This window comes from Typopeltis vanoorti, chromosome 17 (genome assembly GCF_054136105.1).
Source record: "Typopeltis vanoorti isolate ZY-2024b chromosome 17, IOZ_Tvanoo_1.0, whole genome shotgun sequence".
Taxonomy (NCBI): Eukaryota; Metazoa; Arthropoda; class Arachnida; order Uropygi; family Thelyphonidae; genus Typopeltis; species Typopeltis vanoorti.
In genome coordinates this window covers 46,242,225-46,259,309 of record NC_143565.1, presented here as the reverse complement: position 1 = coordinate 46,259,309, position 17,085 = coordinate 46,242,225, and the positions used below count along the sequence as shown (strand labels likewise).

General features: G+C 36.3%; 1 protein-coding gene across 2 annotated transcripts in view; it reads right to left on the bottom strand.

The window, feature by feature from the left end:
* Positions 1-17,085, bottom strand: part of LOC150097359 (spermatogenesis-associated protein 20) — a 158,516-nt gene that overhangs the window by 17,269 nt on the left and 124,162 nt on the right. For both annotated transcript variants that reach the window (XM_090407484.1, XM_090407485.1), the window contains exon 12: positions 740-948. In XM_090407484.1, coding sequence (XP_090263610.1) covers positions 740-948 — 209 coding nt within the window. The remainder of the gene's footprint in view (positions 1-739; positions 949-17,085) is intronic.

The following is a 17,085-nucleotide window of genomic DNA, read 5'->3' as shown; positions in this document are numbered from 1 at the left end:
TTCAAGAATTTCAATATTTCTTCTTTTCAGTACAATTTTTTTTTTCTTTTGCATCTTAATTCTTGAAACCACTACAAAGTTCTGATTTTTCTATTCTTACAGGCATCTTCACCACATGCTTCCCTAATCGAATTTATTTTGGATTCTGCCAGGTCTCTAAGGTTTTTTTTTTTTGTTGTTTTCAAACTCTTTCAATTTTTCTTCAATAATACCTGTAGATTTGAGTCTAAGTTTGCTTATGAAAGTAAACTTAAGATTCAAATCCCCACTTCTATACAGATTTTTTCTTTTCATTGTGATATTCTTATTTTTATCCTGCTCAAAACTAGGTGAACACTTCTTATTCAATCACCCATATATCTTTATATTCAAAATAAGTCTGAACACATCGCTAACAACTATATCATAATCAGAAAAGATTTTTTTTATTCTTCCTTATTCTCTCAAATTGAATTTACGCACATCTACACAATGGAACATGGTATTAGCAATGATTATTCCATGTCCTGAACATAAATCCATCACTTACTTACCATTAATTATATTCTTTTCTCCAAATTTTCTCAAAGCATTTCTACATCTTAGTGAAAGAAATGTTTCTCTATCTTTTATTACATTTGATATGATTTATATTAGTAAACATATAAACATTTATTTTATTTATTTATTTTTTTGCATTTCCTATTCCTTATTTGTCCTTACAGCTTTGATGTTCTTTATGAAACCTGACCTGACCTACCTTCTTTTAACCGTAAAACAATAGAAGAATCTGTAGAGATGCTATTAAAATATGCTCCATCCTCAGTATCCCAAAACAGTCTATCTTGTGTTTCCTGTAGTTGAACTGCCCACTCGATACACCATGGATCATAGCAAGCTTCATACAAGTCCAAAAGGCCTCGAATTATATATACATAGTCTTCCAAAACACCGGAAATAGGATTGATTCTATGAAAGGTAAAATGTTCAAATAAGTGAAACTAATCAATCATTAAAACATAAGCATTATCAAGTACAAATATTTAGTCATTCTATCAGTTTTTAGAGAAATTGTGAAACTTAGCATGCAAGAGCATGTTAATAATTAGTTGGTATTAATAGAAAGAAACTATTTAAAACTTAACTTATAATGTGTAAATCTGACCAGAACACAGCAGCAAACTAACACTAATCATCTTCCTGAATTCCTTCATAGTATAAGGATCCACAAAAATGAATCAGAACATCGAATAGAAAGTAATGGAAAAGTCATTTTAAACACTGATTTCTCAAGTTGAGAGTTTTCCTTTTTCTCTATCCATACTAGCAATTTTGTCTTGGCAAAGACTGAAGAATATTCAGGTGAATGCACTGTAAACTGTGCATATATTAGGAGTGCAATGGGTGGCATGACATACTTATGACAAATGTTTTATCTAAGCTGCATGTATGCATAGCCATGCAGCAACCATCACACACGTGCACACACATTTTAGTCTCCCAGTCACTGTCAAAGACAATGCACTAATGCAGTGTTTTTGTTATCATAGTTTTAATGCCACAGATCAGTAGTGGGTGTGAATTTTAAGTTTGACTATGCCAAGATGTCAAAGCATACACTACAAAGATTGGTATAAGACAATCATAATGACATTAAGAAACTTAAGGCCACTGGAAGTTTTAAGTTATCATGGTTAAATAAATTAGAACTAAGATTATGACATATTTTATGTACAATATTTTCAGTTGAATAAATAAATGTTATGTACTTTTTCCCAGGTCAATCTAATTTGCTGCCTAGAAGACATTATGATGTGTGCATTTGCTTCCTTGGCTTAAACAGAACACTGCTTATGACCAATCATCATTTGAAAACAGTTAAGAAGCTTGTATCAGTTAAAAAAAAAGAATCAAGTGTTGTATAGTAACAGTAACCTGAATGCAAGCCCATGTTAATTTTTTAATGAGAATCTTAATGAAAAAAGATTACAAAGCTATAGTACATTAGCAGTACAGTGGGCTAAGAGTTAGGTTTTCTCCAAAAAAAAATGTAAAGTAGTGATTTCACACAGGGATGGTAGATGAATTTCATCAGCTAAAGACATTCAGAAACATCAGTGCCAATACTCAGATTAAAACTCACAGCCTGTTTGGTTGAATTCCAAAGATATATCCACTTGGCCAAACAGGCTGGCACAACATGAAAAAGTTTTAAGTTTGCTTGATGGTGGTGTCGAGTTGATCCAGTTCTGTCTGGCTCATGTCACAGTTTGTTTCAGATCAAGCTTCACATTTCTGGTTATAAACTATGCAAGTATCACCTCTTATTATTTTTCCTCAAAGACAGTGAAGAAGTCTCAGTTTCTATGGGAGGACAGTCACACATAAGAGCAAAACGATGACAAAGAAAAATGACGACAATTGATAGTAGAGATTACACTAGTGTAAAGGAATAATGAATAACATGGATGGAATACGGAATGATTCCAAATTATACCGCCATACAATAGGCAAGTGTGCGTGCAGATTCTTGATGAGTGTCTTGATCCCAAAACATCATTCTGATTGTGAAGTATGGTGACAAAGGTGTAATGATCTGGAGATATTTCTCCTGGTTGGAACTAGACCTTCAGTTGTATTGCCTAGAAGCATGAAAGCTGATAATATGCAACAATTCTGATAATGCTGTGCTTCCAGCATTGCAGCAGTTTTATAGATACACTCATATCTTTTTCAACACAATATTGCATTATGTCATCATACTGTAGGTGCCAATGTCACACAGAGGAAAAACATTTGAGAAACACATGAGAAAAAAAAAATACTGTTACGAGTACAATTTAGATGACTAATATATATTGCTGTTTAAGACTTATTTCAACATAGTGCAGTAGATTTCACTTGCTTAGTGAAGTCTAATGTACTATGTTGAAATATATATATATGTTACCTGACATGTTACCCCCTTCCATCAAGTGTTTCGGGACAAATGGAAAACATTATTTTCAATAAAATATAATTTTTGAGTTCAAGATTATTAGTGATAAAACATGCACTTGTTGAGTTTTTTTTTTTTTTTAAACAGTAGGTTTATATTTAGAGCATAAATTTGAGTTTGCACATTTTACTTAAAAGTAAACATAGCTGATTGTTTTTGTGTGTGCATATCTTTAAGACAACCTAAGTAAAATAAAAATGATAAATCAGCAGGAGAAGATGGGATAAACTCCAAACTGTATAAATTTGCTGGAAAAAAATTTCATCAGATATTATTAAAATTTTTCAATAGCCAATGAGATCAAGGGTAACCCGAAGGAGTTCTTCCACTATGTGGCAAGTAAAAGCAAGAATGATTTCGGAAGGATAACTTTAGTGGGTGCTGATGGTATTGAGGTGACAAAATCAGATGTAATAGTCGAGTTACTGAGTGATCACTTTTCAAAAGTCTATCACCCAAGTGAGGATATCTCTGTACCTGTAGCAATAACTAATGGGAGAATTGAAGCTAAGAAATCAGAGGTATTTAATATATTGCAAAAATTTAAATGCAAACACTGCTGTAGGCTTAGATGGAATATCAGCTCGGGTGTTGCGTGAATTTCCAAATGAATTGTCAACCCCTCTTACTTGAATATTTAATTTAAGTTTGAACTCTGGTATGGTCCCTAGGGAGTGGAAGTTAGGCAAAGTGGTTCCTTTGCATAAGGGTGGCTCTAAAACTGCGATAGTTAATTACAGACCAATCACCATCTCAGGAGTAGTGGTTAAAGTATTGGAAAAGTTGGTTAAAGACAAAACTCAAGAATGGGTGGATCAGGATATGATACTCTATAGAGGCCAACATGGTTTTGTTAAAGGTAGATCCTGCCTTAGCAATCTATTAACTTTTAATAATAGAATGACATCTGAGTTGGACAAAGGAACTGGCTACACAGTGGTACTTCTGGATTTTGCTAAGGCCTTTGACAGGATACCCCATGGAACCCTGTTACGCAAATTGGAGCAGATGGAATGGATACTAAATTGGTGATATGGATAGGAGAATGGCTCAGGGAGAGATACCAGAAGGTGGTGTATGGAGGAGCCGAGTCCAGGATGAGGCAAGTGACCAGTGGTGCCTCAGGGCTCTGTGTTTGGGCCATTGTTGTTTAATTTGTATATAAATGATATAGGAAATGGCTTACAGGGAGATATTCAGTTGTTTGCTGATGATGCAAAGTTGGGTAGCGCAATAAAAAATCATGATGATGTTGAAAGTTTGCAGGATGTTTTAAATAAGCTGGTAGAATGGGCAAAAGATAATGGATGTCAGTTCAATGTGGAAAAGTGTAAAGTTGTGCATTTTGGGATTAAAACATTACTAGCTGTGTACTATGCCCAGTTAAATGCTAGCAGGCAAAGACAGAAGAGGAGATTGGCACCATCTGTCATAATTTATTGCCCATTAGACATTCATGGCGAAGGATTTACCACAGCACACCATGCCAGCTCAGACGTCGGCAGGTTCAACAAGGTCCGCGTTGCCATTTGGTAGCAGCTCTAGGGGTGGCAATGCGAAGTTAGTGACTGGTACTACCACTATCACTGACAAAAATAATGGAAAAACTGGATCCAGATTCAGACTCCGCAACCACTTAATGACCGGAACTTGGAATATTAGGACTCTACTACAATCAGGTCAACTCAAATTACTACAACGCGAACTAAAAAGATATAAATGGACTGTTATGGGACTTTGTGAAATTCGATGGCCCAAAACAGGAGAGCTAACAACAGATGAAGGACATTTGCTTTTTTACTCTGGATGTGACTGCAGCAGAAAGGAAGGTGTCGGGTTTTTGATACAGAAATCACGAAATTCTGTCATGGAATTCAACCCCTATCAATAGCAGAATTGCTCTAGTCCGCCTGAGAGGAAAGCCACTCAATATCACCATCATACAGGTCTATGCCCCAACCACAGATCATGAGGACTCCGAAGTAGAGAAGTTTTATGGTCAACTTAATGCAACAATCACCAGAGTGAATAGAAAAGACCTTTTGATTGTACAGAGCGAATGGAATGCCAAAATTGGAACAGACATCAGCAAGGATTATCTTCCATTTGTCGGACCATATGGCTATGGGGAAACAAACGAAAGAGGTTTTGAATTGATCAATTTTGCCTCACAAAATGAACTTACCATTACTAACACTCTATTTCCCCATAAACCTTCCAGAAGATGGACATGGACTTCCCCTGATGGTAAAATACACAACCAAATTGACTTTATCCTTGTAAGCACAAGATTTAAAAACTCCATCAACCTCACAAGAACCAGATCATTTCCTGGAGCTGACATTGGCAGCGACCACAATATGGTCATCGCAACTGTGAATATGAAAATGAGGGAAAGATTACCTACAAAATCAACTTGTAAAAGATATAATATAGAAAAATTAAAAGATCCCAAATAAATACACTATATAAATACAAATTAAAACAAATTTTTGACACAAGCTTCAAGAAACATAATAGTATCGAATCTAAAACCAAATACTTCTCACAAAAGATAACTGAGACAGCTGAAGAAATTCTTGGATACAAAAGGAAAATAAATAAACCATGGATAACCAACAATATTTTGGACCTATGCAACGAAAGAAGATATTTGAAATCTCATATTAATAGTGGTGATAATAGAGAACAGCATAAAAATATTACTAAGATTATTAAAAAAGAAATCAAACATGCTAGAAACTTATGGATATTGGATGAATGCAAAGGACTTAAATAAAAATAATTCTAAAAGTGCTTTTCAAATTATCAATAAGCTAACCAAACCTTTTACCGCAATTAATTGGAGCACAGAAGATGAAGATGGAACTCTCCTATCACGGACAACCAGAAAATAATTGATAGATGGAACCAAGCAACCAAGCTTTTTCAAAAGGACCTTCAACTGACCGATGATATTTTGGCCGGAATTTTGCCAGGAGGTTCGGAGGAAGGAGATTACTCAATATTAAAAGAAGTTATTGCAGCAGTTAGCTCCTCAAAAATTGAAATATCACTGGGAAGTGATGGTGTCACAGTGGAACTGATACGCGAAGGAGGTGACATCATCATAGACACCTTGCTAAATTTATTCCAGGACATATGGAACACAGAGACTTGGCCTTCTGATTGGCAGACTTCTGTCCTTGTACCTATCCCTAAAAAGGGAAACAGCAATAAATGTAGCAACTGTAGAACAATAAGCCATATTAGTCATCCAAGCAAAATCCTGTTAAAAATACTATTGTCAAGAATCGAAAAGAAAACAGAAAGCAGACTATCAGATGAATAAGCAGGTTTCCGGAAGTCCAGAAGTACAATTGACCATATTTTTACAATACACATACTAGGCGAAAAATACATAGAACATAACAAAATAATCTGTCACAACTTCTTAGACCTTCAAAAAGCTTTTGACTCAATATAGCACGAGGCATTATGGAAAATTTTAGAACATTATGGTATTGACAACAAAATCGTTAGGATTATTAAATCTCTTTATTCCTCATCTGATATGAGAATTGAAATTAAAAATTATAGCAATGAACCGGACAGGGATGCATCTTGCCCCTCTTCTTTCTTTTAATTGTTTTCTGGAATATGTCATAGATGAAGCTCTTTATGAATATGACACTGGAATAGTAGTTGGTGGACTAAGAATAAATAACTTACATTTCGCTGACAATATCGATCTTCTGGCAGAAAGTGAAGAAGAATTACAAGAGATAAACAGCCGTGTTTTCGGAACATTAAAAAAATATGGATTATACATAAACCTACAAAAAAAAAACAAAAACAATGATAACCTCAAAATCAGACATTGAATTCTTAAAGATACAAATTGGCAATAAGCAAATTGAGAATGTAAAGAAGTTCACTTATCTAGGAAGCACGTTGAGTCAAGATGGTCGTTCAAAAACCGACATTAAATACCGAATTGCTAAGGCACCCGTGGCCCTACAGAAGTTAAAACCATTGTGGGGAGATAACAGAATGGCAATCACAACCAGACTAAGACTAATTGACACCTTGGTGAATTCTGTCCTTTTGTATGGTTGTGAGGCCTGGACTTTATTGAAGGAAGATGAGAGGAGACTTCTGTCTTTCGAAATGAAAACTTACAGAAGACTTTTAAGAATTCCCTATACTGCTCACGAAACCAATGAAAATGTCCAAAAACTGATTGACTCAATAGATGGGAGAAAAAGGGAAAATAGTCTGACAGTCATCAGAAGAAGACAGATGAAATGGTTCGGACATGTGGAGAGGGCTAATGGCATTCCAAAGCAAACCTTAGAAGGAATCGTTCCGGGATCAAGGGTTAGGGGCTGACCTCGATTAAAATGGACTGATAACATCAAAAAATGAACAAATTCCTCCCTTTCTCAACTGACATCAAGAACAAGAGACCAAGATGACTGGAGGAGGCTAGCAAAGAGTATCACCTACCAGCCATGAATGACCCAACGGTTCATTTAGGACTATGAGAGAAGAAGAAGCTGTGTACTACATTGATGGAACAGTACTCCAAGAGATTGATGAGGCTAGGGACTTAGGGGTGTTGGTAGATAGGGAGATAAGTTCAGGGGACACATTGCTAAGGTGTCTAAGATTGCACATAGGATTACTTGGTAGTTGAGGAACACACTGACATCCAAAGATAAAGAGGCTATTATTTCCCTTTATAAAGTGTTGATACTTCCACATTTGGATTACTGTGCTCAGGTCTGGTCACCTGGATTCCTTGGAGATGAGGAGGCTGTGGAAAGGGTTCAGAGAAGAGTTACCAAGTTGGTAAGTGATAAAAAATGCTCCCTACATTGATAGATTGAGAGTTTGTGGATTGCAGAGGTTGGTTGATACGCGGAGAAGAGGGGACATGATAGAAACATTTAAATTACTGAAAGGTTTTTATAGGATTGATGCAGGAGAAATGTTTCAGCTGTGTGACAGTGATGGAAAAACAAGAGGTCATCCCTGGAAATTAAAGAAGAGTGTGGTTAACAAAGGTGTCAGAACAAGGTTTTTTGCCTGCAGGGTGGTGAATGAGTGTAATTCATTGCCTGACTTAGTTGTGAGCTCTTCGTCTGTAAATGAATTCAAGAAGAGATATGACAGATATTGTTTTGCTAGTTTGGGTCTCCTGCGATGAGTCTACTGACTCCATGGAGATACCCGTAATAATAGTAATAATAATAATAATATATGCAAATAGACAAATACCAATAGAATGGAATACAAGTATAGTAATACCAATATTTAAAAGGGGGATAAAAAAACCTGATAATTACAGAGGTATTGTTTATTGAATACATGCTACAAAATATATAGTAGAATACTTGATGAAAAATTGAAAATATACAGTGGAAAAATATTATTAGAATATCAAAATATCAAAATGGATTTAGAAAAGGATGCTCTACAATGGTTGAAGCTTTTTGTTTAAAACTACTTACAGAAAAAAGAACAAGATTTAATTTAGAAACTCATCTTTTGTTTATAGATTATGAAAACGGATTTGACAAAGTAAAAAGATATATACTGTTATATATTACAAAGAATAAATATACCTAATATTTCACTACATGTAATATTGAATATATACAAAGATAATGAAATAAAAATAAATGAAAAAGTGTCTGAATAAATATGGAAAAAAATATAGTTATCGATACTGGAATGAAAATATTCATAGATAAAACTATGGATATTTTCATAGTTCAAAATGCAATTGTTTGTCCACAAAACAATGCATTTTGTGGACAAACTCGAGTTAGAAGTAAAATAGTTATTAATAATAATAAAATAGAACATATAAATACTTTCAGCTCTCTTGGATGTGAAATATCATATGAAGGAGAAAAGGCATAAAATTAAAAATTTTTAAATTTTTACAGATTATAGACCTGATAAATAGAACTCTCAATCCAAATATTGTACAAAAAGAAACATGCTTGAAAATATACAATACTTTAAAGGTGCCCAGATTATTATATGACAGCTATATTTGGGCAATAAACAAACAAGATAGACAAAGAATAAAAACAAGTGAAATGAGATTCATAAGAACTGCAAGATACACTTATTAGACCAAAAAAAGGAACAAAGATATTTCAAAAGAACTAAAAATAAAATCAATAGAAGAAAAACTAAACAATTACAAACAAAATTGGATAGAACATATAAACCGAATGACCAACACCTGATATCCTAAACAAATAATAAAATATAAACCAATTGGAAAGAGAAAGCCAGGTTGAACAATATGGTCTATATCTGTAATTAGCGTTATGATGAATGATGATATATTTAATTATAAATTAAAGATATCAAGAAATGATATACCTAGTTTAATCCTTTACCCAAGTGTAAGCAAACAAAGTTTGCACCTGAAGTATTTTTATCAGGACTGGGGCAACTCATATAAGGAAGCTAAGACTTCACATCAATTGCCTTAGTATCCCATAATGCAAAACACATCTCCTTGCAGACATGTATAATGCTATGCATTATAGGAAGGGTCACTACTCAGACCGGTTTCCCTGTTTAAGTGTGGAGTTACCTCTCCAAAAACTTGTGCGATCACTCAGATCACCCAACAATGAGTGACCTGAGAGATCATTTAACTCAGTGGTGGCTCTGCTCAGTGACAGGCTCCCCTGTCACCAAGCAGAACTGCTCATACTCCAGGAAAAGCATCAGCCAAAGAAGCCCTAATACAGGCCTCTCCAACAGATCCAAATTCCTGGATGCTCAAAAGCTCCCTAAGACAAAAACTCTACTCTCCTAGAATCAAACTACCAACTGGTTTCAACCCTTATTGGGGTCTCGTTAGTGAGAGCCAGACCCAGAGGTGATACCATGGTTGAAGTAATGCAAAAGTCACATTTTCATATAAGAGTTGCCAAAAGGTGTTACACCTTATTATTAAATTACTCTGGATTAGAGAAAGTTGTTTCACTTGGTTATACTATAAATTAAAGATACCAAGAAATTATATACTTGGTTTAATCCTTTATCCAAGTGTAAGCAAACAAAATTTGCGCTTGAAGTATTTTCAGGACTGGGGCAACTCGTATAAGAAAACCAAGACTTCACATCAATTGCCTTAGTATCGCATAATGCAAAGCACATTTACTTGTGGACATGTACTAAGGCAGTTGATGTGAAGTATTAGCTTCCTTATACGAGTTGCCCCAGTCCTGAAAATACTTCAGGTGCAAACCTGAAATACTTCAGGACACTTGGATCAAGGATTAAACCAAGTATATAATTTCTTGGTATCTTTAATTTATAGTATAACCGAGTGAAAAAACTTCCAACAACTTTATATTTAATTGTTGAATTATACAGCAAGCGTAGTGACAATGGAGGCAAGAGAGAACAGGCAACATGGACATTGTAGAGGAAAACACACACACACACGAGCACAATGTAATCATAAATCTCATGGCTTCAAAAAGGGCTTTATAATATAAAACAGGAGTTGGACAGACTAGAAAACTCTTAGTATCAGGGAAGCTAAGAAAGGAGAAAATATTAAGAGTTAAAATAAATACCAAAAAGAAAAAAAGAGGGAAAAATATAGTGATTCTATGATTATGGGTGTGCTAGAGGAGGGAATAACAAAAACATTTTCTGAGATGAATGATTTGTGATGTTGACTAAATCTATAGGACAAGAAGGTAAAACAAGTGAAAGATATGGACGAATGGGGCAAAAAAGCCAAGCAAGAGTCATGATTGCGAGTCTGTTGCAAGGTATAACATGAGTGAACTGAGAGAGTGTGACTGCTAGTGATTCGATGTTTAGAGAGAGGGGGGGGGGAAACAGGACAGTACAAAAGGAATGATCCTGAAAATGCTGGAATTAGTTTTGTCAGAGAAGAAAACTAATGACTGTAAAAGTGGGATGAGGTTGATGAATGAACTCAGGCTGCTTATTTGAACCAGTGAGGTTTTAAATACTTGAAAAATTGCACAAGACTGGTTGGTTATCATGAACATTCAATAAAAATTCATCACCACATCAACAATGAAGGTGATGAATTTTTAGTGCTGGTAAATAATAATGGGACAAAAAATTTGGCATTTATGAGAGCTAGCTAACAGAGTGTGATAAGTACAGTGTATTCAGGAAGAACAGGTAGAACAGAAAAGATGGAGACGTATTGCAAATGACTGAAAAGGCATTAAATCCTGAATTGTAGTCATAGCAGTATGAGTAATACTGCCAATGGGTTTGAGACTGGTGTGACAAACAGAGGTTAACAAAATGCATAATTAAATGTTGCTGCAGACTAAGGTCATTTGAAGAAGACTGAACTTATGGACACAAATAAGACTACTATTATGGGTGATCTCAACTACACACACAAGAGTGAAGAGAAAGCATACAAGATGGGGAGAAACAAATTTAGTGAATTGCTGAGTAACAACTACCTTAAGCAGCTTGTCATAGAAAGGACTTGCAGTGCAAGAATATTGGATCTAGTAATAACATCTGTATATAAACGAAGTAGCTGCTTTGCTTCCAATTGAGAAAATCATCGTGCATTTTAACATGGGAGATAACAAATCATATAGACAGTACAGAGCATTTTAATAAAGTGATATACTGTTCTGTTACTTGTATATGGATAATATATGACTTCTACATAAATTCAACTTTGGTATCGAGTGAAAAAGATGGCGGCTTGTGTGTTAGTGAAATCCGATGACTTTCGTGTCGTGTATTATTCATGATGAATTGTGAACTTGATTGATATGTTTTTAGCGATTTATTTATGCTTATTCATTAGTAATAGTAGTTAACTGCTTGCTACCATAAACGGTCACTTTATTTTCCATAGTGCTTTATCCAGGTAAGTCATTTGTAATTACAAGGGCGATATGCTAGGCCTACTGCGGCTAGTATCGCCTTTGTTTCTTATAGTGACATTTTATTGCTGGTAGACACCTAAGAGTGTCTACGGGATTTACTAGTGGACCCTCAAAAGTCCACAGGATTATCTTTACCAGCTCGGGATACCTGAGAAATCTCTACTCTTTCTCCATTGTTGTCTTAACACATTTTAAATTATTGAAATGGCAAAACTTCTGAATGAGACCAAATTCGAGGAAGTATACATGGAATTCCTCAGACTAGGAAAGCTGCTGGGTGATAATTGGCTGGGAAAAGTGAAATTGTATGACACGCTTCCCCCCGAATGTGTCTCAGACATTGTCGCTGAAGATCATTTAGAATCGGTGCCTTCTATTGCTTCAGACTTTGTAGAAGTGCGCGCACACAAAAAGCGAAGAACAACAGATGAACCGCACTATGACAATACTTAAATGGAACAGGATGCTCAGGGTTCGGATGCCGCTATTTCTCCCAAAGAAAAGGTGCCTCCGATCATCCTTAGAGAAAAGCATAAGTGGGCAGCTTTAAGATCCACAATGTCCAATCTGCATGTTGGCTTCATTAAGGCCAAAGACATGGATGAAGGCATAAAGATCCAGCCAGAAACAGTGACAGACTATAGAAGGTTGACCAAAGAACTGGACGACAGAGGCATCCAGTATCATACCTTTGCGCTCAGCTCCGAAAAAAACTTAAAAGTGGTCCTTCGTGGTGTCTGTAAAGACATTGACACAGCAGAAATAGCTGCTGACCTAAATTCTCAGGATCTGTCTCCAGTCAAGGTCAGCAGAATGTACAAAGCAGATAAGACTCCCATGCCATTAGTCCTTGTTGAGATTCATAAAATATACAAGGATATCTATAACTTAAAAACAGTCTGTGGTCTCAGCGTCACACCGGAACCACTCCGTAAAAGATCATCTTCTGGACAGTGCCACAGGTGCCAGAAGTTTAGCCATGCCCAGAATCTACGCAGAGCAGAATATAGATGTTTAAAATGTGGAGACAGTCACCCAACCAATACCTGCACAAAGCCGAGGACCACCTCGGCCAAATGTGCCAACTGCAGTGGCACTCATCCTGCAAACTACAAAGGATGTACTCAGCACCCAAAGAACAGACAGATGGAGGCAGTCAATCAGCCCCCTCCTACAGTACAAGAACACCAGAGGCCCAGACATCAAAACCGGAGACTCAGCAGCCACAGTCGGAGACCTACAATAATAGAGACACCCAAAAGCAAACAAGAAGTTATGCTGATGTGACCCGTACAATTAGACCAATTCCAGAACAAAATCAACCAACAGCACCTAAAAACCTAATAGCTGTTATTACGGCCTCACTAGCAAACATGCTACAAAATTTCAGCCTATCAAACCCTACTGAAACCTCCACTAAAAGATTTCTTCATGAAACACAGGTCATCCTCACAGCTCTCATAAATAAATAGTAACAAACTCATTCCAGCATCTCTTCAGATTTGCTTGGAACGCAAATGGCCTCAAAAACAAAATTCTGGAACTCCGAGATTTCACATATAGGTATCAATCAGATGTTATTTTAATCAGTGAAACTCATTTAAGACCCTCAGACAATCCTACAATAAGGGGCTATCACCTATACAGAAATGGCAGACTACTCTACAGAGGCGGCGGCACTGCCATCTTCATTAAAAACTACATTAAGCACTACTCTGTGAGCAATCCTTAACCACTAACCTTGAGATCACAGAAGTGGAAGTAGTCACCAGCTCCACTGGCAAACTGAAAATCTACTCAGCTTACAACCCTCCCCAAAAATCTCTACTTCACTCTGATCTAAATGCCATCTTATGCATCAGAGAGCCCTCCATTATTGCCAGGGATCTGAATTCCAAGCATCCTGCGTGGAATTGTACAACCACAAACAAGAATGGTTGCATCCTTTCCAATTACTTAGGATCAAGCAACGCTGTTGTGGTAGGCCCCACCGAACCAACTCATCTCAGTACGTTTGGCACTACTGACATCCTGGATATAGCTATCCTGCAGGATATTAAACTTCAATACAGTATCATATCTATGGATGAACTATCATCTGATCACAATCCAATTCTACTACAGCTGGGAAATCAAGAATACCCGTGTCCTCCTTCTCGCTCCTACATAGCATGGGAAAGACTGTCAACAGCACTCAAGGATTATATTGGACCTGTTCCTCACATACACCCAAAAGAAGAAGTAGAAACTGCAGTTACAAATCTCACACAACAAATTAATTCTGCTATAAAGGTAGCTTCCTCCTACAAATCTGCCTGCAAGCCAGATCGTTTGCCTGAAGACATCATGAACTTGATCAGACAAAAATAGAGCTAGGAAAAGATTCCGTAACACGTGCACCACAAGATAAAATAAATCTAAACAGATTAAATGGGGCAGTAAGAGATGCACTCAAAGCTCACAGAGACCAAGTATGGGAAGAAAAGTTAGCCTCCATTTCACCTACTGATCACTCCATCTGGGGACTACTGAAAAATATCAAAAACAAAGATGGATCCCTTCCCCCAATATTCTCTGACCAGGGCCTTGCTCACACAGATGTAGACAAAGCAGAAGTTATAGCATACAACTTAGAGGAGCAATGCAGGCCTTCGTATGGAAACCTTGACTTTGACCACGTATATAATATTCACAGCAAGGTCAGACACTCACTCAAACTTCCTATCACCAGCACTGACCATATTGCACCAACATCACCTGCTGAGATATATGACATTATTAAAAAATTAAAGAACAAAAAAGCTCCTGGGCCAGACGGCATTACTAATTGGGTGATTAAACTTCTGCCACGAAAAGCAGTAGTGCACCTGACCAGTATAATAAATGCAATTTTAAGATTTCACTATTTTCCTTCCACCTGGAAGTTTTGGAACAGTTTGGATTTCGACAACACCATAGTACTACCCAGCAAATCCACAGAATTGTCGAATACATCACCACCAGCTACAACTGGCACCAGTGCACAGGCACTGTTTTCCTAGACTTATCCAAAGCATTTGACAAAATCTGGCATTTTGGACTCCTGCACAAACTTATCTCAGCCGGTACTCACTAAAAATAGTTCATTTAATCCATTCATATCTTCAGAATAAATCAATGCAAGTAAAAATCAAAGGTTCTACATCCTCCCAGTGCCACATCTTTGCTGGAGTGCCACAGGGATCTCTACTGGCTCCATTGCTGTTCTCTATATACATGTCAGACATCCCACACAATCCGATGACTTTCAATTTGGCCCTGTATGCGGACGATACGGCAATACTAACCAGATCTCTCAGACCCCATTTCATTACCAGAAAGCTTCAACAAAACATTCTAAAGCTGGAGGGTTGGTTCTCTAAGTGGAGATTGGAAGTCAACCCCCAGAAAAGCTCAGCCATTCTTTTCTCAAAAAGGCCAATGTCTCCTGTAGGAAATGTGTTACTATTCAATACTAAAATTCCCTGGCAGACAGAAACAAATTACCTGCATGTAATTCTCGACAAAAAGCTATCTTTCAATCAGCACACCAAGTCTGCATGCACAAAGGCATCTAAAACCATAGCTCAGATCTATCCGCTATTAATAGAAATAGCAAGTTCAGCAACAGAATCAAATTGCAACTATACCAGATGACGATTCATCCTATAATCACCTATGCCTCTCAGGCCTGGAGCCACACCTCTAATGCTAACATTATCAAAATACAGCGAGTGCAGAACAAGTGCTTGAGAATGATTCTGAATGCCCCATGGTATGTTAGAAACAATCAACTCCACAGAGACACAAATATTCCCTATATTTTCTCTTTTCTACAATCCTTAGCAACCAAGTTTTTCCTAAAGACGTCCACACATCCCAACGATTTCGTTCAGCAAGCTGCAGCATACAATCCAACGGACATATTCAAATATAGAAGACCAAAAGCTATATTAGCATCCCATAGCGATGCATAATCTCCATGCCCATTCAGGGCGAGCAAACTGCTCATAAATTTTACCCTCACTGTAACCACAACAGATAGCTGGGAATATGAAAAGCATCTTGCTTCACCCCTAAAGACATAAATGTCAATTTTCAATTATCTTTCTGTGTCTTGGTTACCAATGATAAAACCTCAATAAAGGTAAAACTAGTCTAGGTAGTGATTCTTCCATTAATGCTTAGCAATATACACATCTAAAAGGAAATATGGCAACTAAGGCAACTGATGTGAAATAAACACCTCTATACAGAAGGCTTAGCTGTGAAGTTACTTCATGTGCAAACTTTGTTTTCTTACACTTGGATAAAGGATTAAACATAATTTCCTGGCAAGTATATTTAAATAAATTTGTTATTAAAATTTATAGAGAAATAAAGTTTAAAAACAAGAGGTTCATTGCACTTTTTTTTTTTTTCTGTGCAAAGAGAGTTTGAAGCTTCATAACACTGTGTTCAAAAGCCCATCCCACTCCACCTTGATATTTCTACTTAAGTGTTAAATGTGAATATCTCAAAATTTTCATAATTAAATTCCTTGACCGTCTTGCTGAACCTCCCCAAACGCAAATACCTTCACAACCAAAACAGCCAATATAATCACAGCTTGTTTGTTTTTTTAAACAGAAAGTCCATGCTTGAACAAATCAGAGATCAAGTAATGCAACTCCTCTGTAGACAACACAATGCAAAAAAAATATCTTTCATCTGTTAAATTTGAGTCATGCACATCTATGGAAATACTCATTTTGCTACCTCATATACAGCAAACTGCTCATTTTGAAGTAAAGTACAATTCTGCACCCAAAGGACTGTCATTTCTTGATAGATCACTTACAATATAAATTACTTTTGAACAGCAATATTTCTGTGGTTTGGTGAATCTTCATATAATTTCTGGTATTGAGACCACATTTCTGAACATAAAATAGGTTTATTAAAATAAATAATATAACATAACAGGTTTTGTAAACTGTTGGACTGACTTACGTCATCAGGAGGTACAAAACTTGTATACAAAGACTAGAAAAAATTAATTACACAAAGAAGAGTTACCAGAACTTCAAAACTAGTACATACAAAGTCAGAGATAAAACCATTGAATTAACTAATATGTAGAGTTGGAAGACAAATACCTGGATAAGATATCAAACAGGTGTCATGGAT